The sequence below is a fragment of the Syngnathoides biaculeatus genome, chromosome 5 (assembly GCF_019802595.1).
Source record: "Syngnathoides biaculeatus isolate LvHL_M chromosome 5, ASM1980259v1, whole genome shotgun sequence".
NCBI lineage: Eukaryota > Metazoa > Chordata > Actinopteri > Syngnathiformes > Syngnathidae > Syngnathoides > Syngnathoides biaculeatus.
Genome location: NC_084644.1, coordinates 15,240,712 through 15,254,601, shown reverse-complemented (window position 1 = coordinate 15,254,601; position 13,890 = coordinate 15,240,712). Strand labels below are relative to the sequence as shown.

Below are 13,890 nucleotides of genomic sequence, written 5' to 3'. Positions count from 1 at the left end.
AATGATTCTTCCACAGAAGTAGAATAACTTTAAACGCCAACAAGGGAAGAAAAGACTTTCACTATGAGGCTTGCCACTTGCACATTTAACCTATAGGATGAAGGAGTAAACCAGGACAGCAGTATCTGCCTATGTATGAAGTAATGTAATTTCCATGTTTCAGGGTATGTGGAATGCCTGTTAGAAGAGCTCCGGACCACTGTCCGTACGCCATGTGGCAATTTCTTTCATGTCCTTCTCCTGTGAAGGTGTTTCTGCCATAATAGTATTGAAAGACATGCCAGGCTGTCTCCAATACAAATGCGTTTAGGCAGACTGGATGAAAGCCTTTGTGGTTAACATTACAAGCCAAGGCAGTTCCATCCAACTTCCGGACGGTTTTTGTAATTTCCTTGCAGCAGCGGCATTCTCTCTGGGAAGACATTGGCTGGCAATTTCCACATTTACACCTACCTATCTTCTGATTAAAAAGTGAAAACATGTCATTCTTGAATGTATGCAAAGCTATCTTAACAACAATTAAGAAATAGACGATATTATATATGTGATCTTTAAATGCAGAACGATACAGAAGGTTTTGATTTTTGTTTTATGCCGACTCAGTCGCTAGTACAACAACTAATGCCTCACTGTTGTGTGCAAGCAGCATCAGCCGTTTAAACGTATTTGAATTAGATTATTTCGTCAACAAGGTGTGTGGTAGATTTCTCGAGCCAACTACGTCTGTGTTTGGGTTCAAAGTTGCAGGTCAACCTCGTCAGTGATGTAAATATTTTCCCCAAACTTCATCAGTGGATAAGCAAAAAAACACATTTTCTGTGAAATTTTTGATAAATTTCATGATACAGAACCGTGCAAATTGAATTCGATTTTCAAATGCGAGGAAAGAAGTTTAAATTTTCTGTCTGGAATAGGACGTCGCAGAGACAACAAATGAACAATACGTCTAGCATGTATTTTCCCTTTGCGAGTCACTGTTTCCAAAAATATATCCAACTGATTGCCTTAAAATTTAATGTTTTTATGACAAAAATGCTTGGGTTTTTTTTTTTGCCATGTTATGATGATAGTGCTTCACATCGTATTTTGGGAAAAGTTGATATCACAGAAATCGTAATAATATGGAAGGTTTCTTGGTAGTCACGGTGTAATATGTCTTTCATTTGCAGTTAGCCTTTTTTGGCTTACCACGTCTAATCAAAATTCCTTCATGTTACCAAAACTGTGAAAATGTCAAGCTCACACGACCAATTTTAATTCTACATGCCGAACTTTGAGAAAACCCCGGCATACTCCAACCTGTACACGTACCCCACACGCTTTGGGAGTACCAAGATGGCGGCCAACTGGGTTCAATCAATCGACACACTGCTCGACGTGTATGAGCTATCCAGTCTTTTTTTTATTCTACGTTATTGCGTTGGCCTGACAGTTCTGAGGACCCGGGTTCAATTCCGGCCCACCTGTGTGGAGTTTGCACGTCCTCCCAGTGTCTGTGTGCCGTTGATTTGTTTTGCCTGTTAGTATTTCACTTAAGTAAAACGACGACGACGACAAACACGAGGAAGAAGAAGAAGACGACGACGACTTGCAGACCAAAATAGTAGATAACAGAAAAAGGAATCTGTTACTTCATTACAATATAACGCAAAAAATGCGGAGAATGATGATTGAATGGAGTGTAAATCTATACATGTTTAATTCTTACAGCATCTCACGATAAAGGACTCCCTAGTTTGGGGTCATTGTAAAAATGATTAAAACGGGGAAAAAATAACTAATCGATTGCCATCTATGTGTCGCAGCACGCATACAAAGGAGTGGGATGGTAAATGTCTGGTACGCCGGGGTGATGCTTTTGCTAACTGCTAGATAAACCACAGCAACACGAAAATGACAGACTACGCCGAAGAACAAAGAAATGAACTCGAAGCAATTGAGTCTATCTATCCAGACTCCTTTACAGGTGAGAATTCATTCCTGTTGAGATGAGTAACGTAGAGCTAACACGAAATGTAGCTACTTCTACTCGCAACATAAAAAAAGCAGCGCAGCAACCTTTGTGATCTCAAACTATACCCGCGATATGTAATGTATGTAATTTTACATCGTGGACTCATAAGAGATTTGAAATTTTAACTATGGAGCATACCGTACTCTGCCACTCGCCTACTTAGCTGGGCTAGGTGTCAGCTCACTCACGAGGACAAGTGGTACAGAAACTATGGATAGATTTCATCTTATTAATTAATTCTATGCATTTTCAGTATTTTCAGAGGACCCTATCAGCTTCACTATCACTGTCACGTCAGACGCAGGGGAAAATGGTGAAAGTGAGTATGTTGTGTATATTATCATTGCGCTGCACCTGAACAGTTACAGTAAATTTCTTCCCCCCCCTAAAACTAAATGAATAATAATAATAATAGGACTTTTAATGGAATATTAGTTGTTATAAAAGTCGTGCTTAAATTTGATATTACAGTCCTGTACATGACACTGGTTGACTTCCAGTTAATTTGTCAGTATCAATTACTTAAAATTAAGGTTAATTGTTCCAGCAGTGCAGCACAGTGTTGCAGCTGTAGAGTGTTGGCCTCACAGTTCTGAGGACCAGGGTTCAAATCCCAGCTCCACGTGTGTGGAGTTTGCATGTTCTTCCTGTGCCTAAATTGGTTTTCTCTGGGTTTGGATGGATGTATGGATGTTCCAAGAGCAAAGTGTTGTATGTTAGAGCTGTAACTGTACAGGAAATATTCCAGTTTCAAATATAAAATTGTATTATGAAGATATTGTAATTTTTTTCCTTTGCAGCGGTAGAAGCAACTTTAAAGTTCACTTATGTAGAAAAATACCCAGATGAGCCACCACTGTGGGAGGTCCACTCCCAGGAAAACCTTGAAAACAGTGATATGAAGGACATTCTCACACTGTTGCACCAACAGGTCTGAACATCACATCACAACTGTATGGCTTTTATTCATGAAAATTGGTCCATGCCCTCCGTACTGTCATCCCTGACTAAGAATCTGTTTTCGGAATACATATTCCAAACTTGTTGACTAAGGTGCAGATTTCTTTATGTCAATGTTAATAGGGCTAATCACAGTAAGACGTTGTCTATCGAGCTTATGCACGTGATGTCATAGTTTGCATGGCGCCATATTGCCGGTCAAACCAAGGTGCTCTGCACTGCGGGAGCCATTGAACCAGAGCAGATTTTTCAAATTACTGGAGACCTGTTGTGGTGTTGGTTGTCACAACAGACGAGACAGATATTCAGAGATCATTCTATGGAATGCCATCTGAAAAGACCAAAAAATAACAATGGATTTCAGCAATCAAACATGATGGATGATGCCCAGCCAAAATACACACAGGGCTGTGTACCGATCGCTTCATTTCAGGTGGGAATTATTCTTCTTAATATCAAATTACCAAGAAGTATTTATAATACCAAGTTGGCTCATTTGGTAACAATGCGGATTTAAAAAAAGAAAATAAACTGTCTGTCACAGCACAGAGGTTAACGTGTGGCTGCAATCGCTTCTGTGTATGTTCCGTGGAAATGACTCCGACCTCTTTTTTTTTTTTCCAATCATAGTTAATGAATGTTTGTGTAAAACCAGGGGACATTTATTTAAATATTGGCATTTGTATTGAATACTAGCTGAAAAGATCGATGGATTCCGGCAAAGGTTAACGTGTGGTCGAATACGCTTCCGCGTATATGAGTTGTCAACCCGTTGTCTTTTTTTTTCAGTCATAGTTAATGAAAGGAAGTTTGTGTAAAACCAAAGGTCATTTATTTAAATATTATTTGTATTGAATACCAGCTGAAAAGATCGATGGATTTTGGCAAAGGTTAATGTGTGGCTGAATACGGTTCCGCGTTCACTTGCCATCTCCCCGTCATTATGTGGGATTTATTCCTGATTGAGAACAGATCCAGTGTTAGTATTTGTCCAGACTTTTCATACGCTTTCAATCTTTTCTTTTCTCAACAAGTTACTCACCAGATACATGTGTATATCCAGTTGTCCAAGACAAGCGGAAGCAAATTAAGAGTCCAATTTCTTATCAAAAACATCGACTTTGGCATTAAATATGGGTCCTCTTTGCCAAGTGTCTCTAATTTTTACACGTGCCTTCGTTTATTACCACCTTCTAAATGTTTTACGGTTTCAGACAAAACTCTGGATGTCGTGCTATAAGACGTATTTTCATTTCGTCTCAACAGAATTAACTTGCAACAATGCTTTGTTTGACCGGCAATATGGCGAGTCACGTGATTTTATGATGTAGGTGCACAAGCTCGATATGTATAGGTCTCTATATATATTTTTACAGCTCGAGACCTGTATGCTACCATTAGTGTTGTCAGTGTTGTTTTTCTTTTTCTCTGTAGGCAGAAGAAAATCTGGGAATGGTGATGATTTTTACCCTTGTGACAGCTGTGCAGGAGAAACTCAATGAAATTGTTGACCTGATAAAGAACAGACGAGAAGAGGAAAAACTGCGGAAAGAGAGAGAGGCTGAGGAAGCAGAGAAGGTATCAGTGGGAAACTTTATCAAGATGTCTGGTCTCTCCAGTAATTGACCTCATCTTGTAGACTTTTTCTGGACAAAATTGAGAAAGATGTTTTACTATTCTGACTAGTCGCAGACATGCATATGTATATGTTTTTTTCTTAACTCCATCCATCCATTTTCTTCGCCACTTATCCTCACGAGGGTCACGGGGAGTGCTGGAGCCTATCCCAGCTTTCAACGGTCGGGAGGCAGGGTACACCCTGAACTGGTTGCCAGCCAATCGCAGGGCACATTGAGACAAACAGCTTTAGAGTGTCCAATTAAAATTTCTCACCAGCAATAGTCAATAAGCCCAATATATGCTCATTTAGTAAGGCCTTTGAACTCTTCATGTCAAAAACAATACAACATTGAAATAAAGCAGGAAGCATGCACTAAATCCTCCATTGCTTAATAGTTAATCTTTTTCAACGCTGTTAAACATTCATGCAGTTACAGGAGGGTACTTTCAAATCGTGAATATCACAGAGCTCCTCTCGTCTGCTTGAAGCCACTTACAGTACCACTGGTCCGAAAATAAAAAAAATAAATAGCTATTGTTATATAAAAATGTATCACTTTGATAACAATAACAGTCGTGAAAAGTCAGCTGGGAGCAATGTTCCCTCTAATTTTTTACGTGTCTGAGCAAACACAATAAGGCCGTGAGCCAACATCAGACATATGCACTGTGGTCAATCAGTGTCGTCCATTGAAGTTACATGGCTCATTAAAAGGTTCAGATTACATTCCCATCAGAACATTTTTAAGAACAATTTTGTGTTTTTGCAAATTTACACTGAAAATGTCAACAAACAAAAAAATACAATACAAATACATACCAAGCCAACTATTAACTATAAATATGAAATGTCGCTTCCAACTTAGTTTTTTTATTTTTAACCCACAATGATATCCCCGTCTGTTTTTCTTGGTGTAAAACTGACTTGTTGCTTATATATATCATATCCATTATATTTTCACACAGGTAGTATGTGATTGTGTTTATTTCATTGCTTTTATCTGACTTTAACTTTAACATAGACTCTGTATTGTGTGAATTGTGTATCTTATGTGCTGACTTTGTTTATTTGATTGCTTCATTTGGTCTTATCTGCAGCCCGAAGGGGTGCACAATTCCTGTGCGTCCTGTAGGATGGTCCCAAGGCGGGATAAATGCAGTGGTTTGCGCAGGAAGGGCATCCGGCGTAAAACTGTGCCAAACATATATGAGCGTTCATCAAATGACTTCCATAATGGATAGGTCGTGGCCCGGGCTAACTACCTCCGCCCTGGCATTGTTAATCTGCAAGGCGTAGGTAGAAATTCAGGTAATGTAGGTCGAAGACAAAAAAGAGGAGGAAAGTGACTTAGTCAGCAGAAGAAGAAGAGGAATGCACAGTCCCTATAACTGCATCTAGGGACTTTGAATGTTGGGACTATTACAGAAAAAGCTCAGGAGTTACTTGACATGACATGACCGAAGCTCGGCTCACTTGTCAGACTCCGCGTCATTCCCGTCCAAAGAACCATCCGCGGCTGCTGGCCCGGAGCTCCGGGGGCCTTTGTTTACGCACTTACGTCCCGCGCGTAGCCCTCCGACTAGTCAGACTCCAGCGTCATTCCGCCCGAAGAACCATCCAAATATTCAACATTATTTACAGCCACAGGTTCAAATCTGTATGGAAGTATTCCTCTGTCTTCCTGATCAACCGATAGTGCTATTTCTCAATCAGCGCTGGGCACAATGGTATTGAGCCTTAGGCGCGCACCTTACATGTCACATCCGCGCACGTAACTCACGTGACTCGCAAAAATGGCAGTGCCCCTAAAAAAATTTGTAATTGTCGATGATAATCTTCTCAAAACACTATTAAATGAGAGTGGATTTAACATCACATTGTCAAAATAGAGTACATATTACATGACCTAATGGATACATTGTTCATGCGACGCACCGGAATTCCCCTTTAAGAACAAAGGCAATGTTCAGAGCTGTGGAAACTACAGAGAAATAAAGAGGATGAGCCACTTAATTAAGTTATGGGAAAGAATAGTGGAGGCTAGACTCAGGACAGAAGGAAGTATCTGCAAGCAACAGTATGGTTTCATGCCGAGAAAGAATACCACAGATGCATTATTTGGCTTGAGGATGCTCAAAAGTACAGAGAAGCTCAGAAGGAGCTGCGTTGTGTCTTCGTAGACCTAGAGAAAGGCTATGACAGAGTACCAAGAGAGGAACTGTGGTACTGCATGCGCAAGTCTGGTGTGGCGGAGAAATATATTAGAATAGTTAGTACAGGACATGTATGAGGACAGCAGAACAGCGGTGAGGTGTGCCGTTGGTGTGTCAGAAGAATTTAAAGTGGAGGTGGGCCTGCATCAGGGATCCACGCTGAGCCCCTTCTTGTTTGCGAAAGTAATGGATAGGTTGACAGATGAGGTTAGACTGGAATCCCCTTGGACTATGATGTTTGCAGATATTGTGATCTGCAATGAAAGCAGGGATCAGGCGGAGGAACAATTAGAAAAATGGAGGCACGCACTGGAAAGGAGAGGAATTAGCCGAAGTAAGACAAAATATATGTGCATGAATGTGAGGGGCGGAGGAGGAGGAGTGATGCTCCAGGGTGAAGAGATAGCGAAGCTGGATGACTTCAAATACTTGGGGTCAACAATACAGAGCAATGGAGAGTGTGGTAAAGAAGTGAAGAAACAGGTCCAAGCGGGGTGGAACAGTTGACAGAAGGTGTCTGGTGTTCTATGTGACAGAAGAGTTTCCGCTCGGATGAAGGGCAAAGTTTATAAAACAGTAGTGCGGCCGGCCATGATGAATGGATTACAGACGGTGGCACTGAAGAAACAACAGGAAGCAGAACTGGAGGTAGCAGAAATGAAGATGCTGAGGTTCTCACTTGGAGTGAACAGGTTGGATAGGATTAGAAACGAGCTCATTAGAGGGACAGCCAAAGTTGGATGTTTTGGAGACAAGGTTCGAGAGAGCAGACTTAGATGGTTTGGACACGTTCAGAGACGAGAGAGAGTATATTGGTAGAAGGATGCTGAGGATAGAGCTGCCAGGCAAAAGAGCGAGGGGAAGACCAAAGAAAAGGTCGATGGATGTTGTGAGGGAGGACATGAGGACAGTGGGTGTTAGAGAAGAAGATGCACGAGATAGGCTGAGAAAAAAATGAATGGTGAAAATGTGGTGACCCCTAACGGGACAAAACGAAAGGAAAAGAAGAAGAAGAAGAAAATTGAATTATTGCTTGCAGAATATCTTTATCAATGCATGTTAAAAGCTGAATGATGCTCCCAAACAGTTTAAGGGTTAATTTTATGTTGCCTCCTATATTTAAAATACAGAATTAGCTATTTAGGCAATATATCGTCTGTGATTTCATCCTCAATCAGGCTGCGCCAAGGTGGAATTTTAACATTATACACCATCTAATCTTGTACTTTCTACTCTGGTTTCAGACCTGAACATTTTTTCACTCAACAAAAGAGAAAATCTCATTCAGCTTCGCCACTTCTTCTATTATTTACATACATGGTGTTTGTAATTATGAGTGTACCCCTTTAAAATGGAGGGGGGCAGTGTCAGGTAAACTAGGAAGTAGAGTGTGTGGCCGACCAGCAGCTCGTTGTGAGAGGCAGTGTGCTGCCATGTTTAAAAAAAAAAAAAAAAAAGACGTCAGGCTGCAGTTCACTGTGCTGGATCTGTTTTCCTCAGCGCTGAGAGTGTATGCAAATGCGCAGTTGGGAACATTGACTGGGAACGGTTTATAATAGCGCAAAGTTGCGTCAGTCTGACTCAATATGATGCGCATAACAATGGCGGCTGTATTTGTCTGTGACGTCATGTGCAGGCATCACAGTGGATCACTCGCCATTGAAAACACGCTGTGCCAAATGCAATGGCAGATGAACGAGAGCGATTTTTTTATTTTTATGACTACCCTTCTGAGACTGAAGCTCTTTTTGAGGAAGAAAACAGAAGCAAGTGAAGAGCAGGGCCATTTTACCATATCGTTTCAAGCCATATTTACACGATATGCGTCCACTGACAGACTTTCCTACAGACACAGACGAGTGGGCCAGTGAGGAGGACGAAGGAACCAAGGAAATATTCTAAAGGACTGGCCCATAATTGTTCGATTTCCTAACCCTTTTGCAAGTCTTGTGTATGTAGCATACTCAGGAGGACCCATGCTGGGCGAAGTAAATTTGGATGTTATCAAAATGAATCTAGAGCTGTTATGTGTATCTATGTTGTTTTTGTAATTGTTCATTCTTTATTCATCTTTATTTTCCTTTCTTACATACTTTATTACTTACATCAGGGGTGCTCAGACACCGGTGGCTGGTGAGGGGGGAAAGCTCATTTCTCCTCCCCGCCCCTGGTGTAACCGCATGCGCCCGCCCGGCTGCCCGCTCGACCCACCTCGATGTCGGGGGTAAACAGCGGCCCCCGCTACCGCTGATGGGGCCCGCGCGCATCAACACGTTGAGCACTTACTGACTTACGTACTTTATTCAGTCACTCACATTTGAAAAATATACGGGTGTAGTCAGTCATTCCCACAGATATAAAGTCACGGCTGTAGTCCACCAGTCATGCCTGCAGATATAAAGTTGCGGGTGTGATTAGGGATGGAATCTCAAGACCTTAAAATAATTTACTGAGTTGTTATACCCGAGTATGTAGTTTTTACTTCATATCATAATCATAATTTGACATTGCACAGACTGCGACAGACATTTTTAAAAAGGTCAATAAACATTCAATTTCAAAAGTAGATATTCATATAATCAAATCATTTTATTTCATCATGATGTATTGTTATAATCTAGTGTAATTTACAGCGGTATCTATTGTTAATCCATTGATGAAAGATAACAGTAGATGATCTATATCTTCCTAAAACATGTAAAAGGGAGAAGTTTTCAACTTCAAGATAAGGAGGTACCATAAGGGAAAATGACCGTTCGGATTTAGATATATGGACAGACTAGTCTAATGTTAGAACTTAGATCAAGTAAAAGTAAATCACAATCTCATTATAGTTAGATACTGAAACATTACCTGTGTTATATCCTAGAAATGTTTCGGTGTAACTGAATTTTCTTTGATATGGCTCATGATGTTGATGACTTCTGACGTAAGAGCACTTGGAACATGTGCTTTTGGCATAACTTACAAACATGCTCAGTACAGTTAACTTGCATTTCCTGGTTGTTTAGGATCAGTCTTGTTTTGTTACCAGCATTTATGAAATAAACACATAAATTAATGCCAAGACCAGCATTCCCTCTAATTTTTTATGTGTCTGAGCAAATACACTAAGCCCGGAAGCGCTCCCTTTGACCACTGTGAGCAACCTCAGACGTATGCACTGTGGTCAGATCAGTATCATCCATTGAAGGTACATGGCTCATTCAAAGATGCAGATTACAGCATTTACATTCCCATCAGAACATTTTAAAGAACAACTTTGTGATTTTGCAAACTTACAATGAAAATGTCAACAAGCAAAAAAATACATTGCAAACCAAACCAAGCCAACTATGACCTATAAATTTGAATGGTCGCTTCCAACTTTGTTTCATTTTTTTTTTTTTTTAACCCAAAATGATATCTCTGTCTGTTTTTCTTGGTGTAAAACTGAATTACTGCTTGCAGAATATCTTTAGCAATGTTTGTTGAAAGCTGAATGATGCTCCCAAACAGATTTAAGGTTAATTTTATGTTGCCTCCTATATTTAAAATATAGAATTTGCTTTATGTGCACTATATTGTTTTTGCTTTCATCCTCAATCAGGCTGTGCCAAGGTGGAATTTTAACATTATACACCATCTCATCTTGTTCTTTCTACTTTGGCTTCAGACCAGACCTTTTTAACTAAAAAAAAAGAGAAAATCTCATCCAGTTTCACCACTTTTTCTTCTATTAACATACTCCAACATTCATTAAAGCGACAGCACTTTTTTTTTTTAACTTTTACCATTATTATCAAGAGTAAACATAAGCAGCATGTCTAACTCTCTTTGCTCTACGTTGCCCAGAATATGTTGCTAACTAAAGCACTGGTGTGCGGTGTACCACTTTAAGAGCCGGAGGAGGGCGGTGTCAGGTAAACTAGAAAGTAGAAGTAGGCTGAGCAGCAGACCGTGTGCTTCCGTGTTTAAAAAAAAGATGTCAGGCTGTGGTTCATTGCACTCGATAGGTTTTAATGTGCGACAAGTGCACAATTGCATTGGTCAAGACTACACAAAATAAGCAACGTCTTCAATATCTATGTATTTCTACTCGTAACAAATTTTACGTGCGTGATTTTTCGTGCTCGAATGTGCAGATTTGCGAGTCCGATGACGCGCGGACGTGATTACGCCCGTCAAATCACAGTGACTGTTTATTAAGTTATTCTGACGAGGATCTTTTGTTACATTCTGAGAGGAATCCATTACGTTGTTGGATGCAGATGTCTGGAATGTTTGGGAGCATGGCTGTTAATGGAGCTTATTTATCACCACTGCTGCTTTTGGACAAGTACACGGACCCCACACTCTTCTGGCTTTCGTCTTTTCTACATATCCGGAACATTCGCCGATTTCGAAACTTTGCTGGAAATAACAATTTGAAACATTCATTCGACTTGGTGACAATACGTTGTTTGGCTAGTTAGGTTGTGTTACAAGCTACTAAACTGTCTTTGTATTTCTATTTTGTGTTTATTATTTTGTGTTGTATTATGTGTGATTAAATTGTCTTATACAATACAACTTCTTTGTTATATTTTGCTGGTTTGATGAAGGGGGTTCTAAATTCACACGTAACATGCTATAAACTGACACAAATGAGTACCCCCCAATATTATTTTTTGTTAAATATCTCTATACACACCTGTCATTTGGAACCTGCAAATCTCTTGTCCTTTGCACCTGTGCAATCCATTTTTCACAAAGAATCAGGTTTTTTGGAAATGTGTGAAGAATGAATCCATCCTCCTCAGTATTCAAGCAAAACCCAGCAACAGAACGAGTCGGCGTTTTGGCTGTCCTGCCTGTACAAGAGATAAATACACTCAACCCTGCATCTGAGGTTGTCTGCATAATATGTCAGTTCAGGCTTCTTCTTCAACCCTACACAGTCCATAGATTTTTCATTGCGGGAGATGAGAAAATCTATTTACGGTAACATTCTGACATGCTCTGAACAAACAGATGATTCCATTCCAGATGTTCTTTTGGGCGGGGTAAACAACATACTAATTTTCATGTTTTTGGTGAGTAGCACTTTTAAGATGTAGCTCCCTCTGTACCTCTATTGGTAGTGTTGTGGTACACAGTCCTCTGTTTTGGCAGTCTGCTTTCCAGTATTTTCATGCGCAACTCTCAGCTCTTGGTGGAGGCAGTACGTTTTCACTGGCTACACCGGTCCAGTAATAAGATCACGCTTTGTACTGATGTCCAGATTTTTAATTTATTTTTCCTCAACCAGTGACATCACAGAACACTATGGGTAAACAAAAGTCTGAATGAGGCTAATTCTAACACATTGAAAATTTTATTTATTACACATAAAATGGCCATTATGCCCAAAGCATATTGCAAACAGACAAGCAAAGTTACAATTACTCTGTGCATCTCGTGAACACAATGTAAACGTCTATGTATCCACCTTCACAATAAAATGTGTCACAATAGTTTTTATACAACAAAACATTTAGTGTAGCAGGTTTCAGGTTTATAACAAACTCAAGTACCATTTATTGTCTTACGTTCCTATTATAGTCACCATCATGAAATCAAATCTGTTTTGCAACTGAATGTGAAACAAATTTACATATGTTATGAAATCTGCCATTCTGACAATTCCAGCGTGATTGGGAGGAAATTCTTGGTGGCACAATAGCTTTTTAATTCAGTCAGTACAGTACGCATTTCACTGTGGATAATTACATATGCTTACCGGCTTCAGTGAGCATCTTCAGGAGGTCTTCTCTTCTTGGTTTGGTAATGTCTGCGCATTTCTGGGACTCAGAAAGTGTTTTCTTCTTGGGTGGTATGGTGGCTGGATTGTTCCATTGTTTATATTTGCATATAATTGTTTGAACAGATGAACGTGGCACCTTCAGCCGTTTGGAAATTGCACCCAAGGATGAAGCAGACTTATGCAAGTCCACAGTTTTCTTTCAACTATCTCGGCTGATTTCTTTCACCTTTCCATTATGTTATATAAAGAAGCTGTGTGGTTCAGGTGTACCTGTTTAAATACTTAGAGATATATTTATAATGAACTCAAATGTTTTCAAAAGCATCCAAAGAAATGACATCATCATGTGGGCTTTCCCAAATCATTTGAATGGATAGTAAGTTTACTATATATAAACTTCTGAATTTGAATAAAGTGACGGACAAATTGCCCTAAAATCTGTCATTTTGCAAAGAAAAATTATTTGGTAATCTTAATTGGCGTAAAAGGGACAAAGTTGAGTTTGTAAGTCTATGCAAATATTTGGTTAAAACTGTATATATAATTTTTTTTAAAATTCAGGTCTCCCAGAATTTGGCAGAAGCGTTCATCTCCAAATTTCTTAAGCAGAAAAACCCCACAGAGTATAGCACCATTTACAATGAAGATGACGTGCAATTTGTTGTATGTTGTTGAATGTTAATTTGATTCTGATGAGGGTATTGTACATGTGCTTGACAGGTGGCGTTTCAAGGCACAGTGGTAACAATTGAGAACTTCTTGGCGTGGAAAGCTAAGTTCGAACTGGAAGTGGCTGAGATGCGGAGGAAAAAAGAGAAGGAAGAGGAGCAATCAGGCAAAGCAAAACTCACTGGTAAATTCTTCATTTATTTTCAAGTTACATCAGTCAAAGAGTGCTTTTTGGTCATGCTTCCTGCAATTATTCTTCCCTATGTACATAATCACTTCCTGAATCTTCTACTCAGAAATTTCTGAGATATATTCAATACAGATTAAAACATTTGTATCAGGTTATAGAGCTTGTGCCCGTGACGTCACAGTTTGCACGGCGCCATATTGCCCGTCAAACCTAGTTGCTCTGGACTGCGGGAGGCATTGAACCAGAGCAGATTTTTCAAATTGCCCGAGACCTGTTGTGCTGTTGGTTGTCACAACAGACGAGACGGTTATTGAAAGAGATCATTGTATGGAATACCATCTGAAAAGACCAGGAAATATTGATGAATTTCAGCATTTATACATGATGGATGGTGCCCAATGAAAATACACACACACACCTGTGTAGCGATCGCTTCATTTCAGGTAGGAATTTTTCTTC

The 13,890-nt window shown here is 39.8% G+C and overlaps 2 protein-coding genes across 7 annotated transcripts in view; one reads left to right on the top strand and one right to left on the bottom strand.

Annotated features, from left to right (window-relative positions):
* cnot10 (CCR4-NOT transcription complex, subunit 10) overlaps positions 1-1,579 on the bottom strand; it is a 65,318-nt gene extending 63,739 nt beyond the window's left edge. Inside the window, exon 1 of the mRNA XM_061819413.1 lies at positions 1,464-1,579. The gene's annotated coding sequence lies outside the window, so the exon portion shown is untranslated. The remainder of the gene's footprint in view (positions 1-1,463) is intronic.
* A 62-nt stretch (positions 1,580-1,641) lies between these two features.
* The window catches only part of rwdd1 (RWD domain containing 1), a 59,478-nt gene continuing 47,229 nt past the window's right edge, over positions 1,642-13,890 (top strand). For 4 of the 6 annotated variants that reach the window (XR_009794946.1, XR_009794945.1, XR_009794944.1 and 1 more), the window contains exons 1-5: positions 1,827-1,966; positions 2,268-2,333; positions 2,815-2,945; positions 4,409-4,552; positions 13,293-13,425. Coding sequence is in view for 3 of the 6 variants with exons in the window: in XM_061819422.1 (XP_061675406.1) it covers positions 1,894-1,966; positions 2,268-2,333; positions 2,815-2,945; positions 4,409-4,552; positions 13,293-13,425 (547 nt within the window). In the remaining 3 variants the exon portion in view is untranslated. Of the gene's footprint in view, positions 1,967-2,267; positions 2,334-2,814; positions 2,946-4,408; positions 4,553-13,292; positions 13,426-13,890 lie in introns of all 6 variants that reach the window. The other 2 variants (XM_061819423.1, XM_061819424.1) reach the window with 2 other exon arrangements.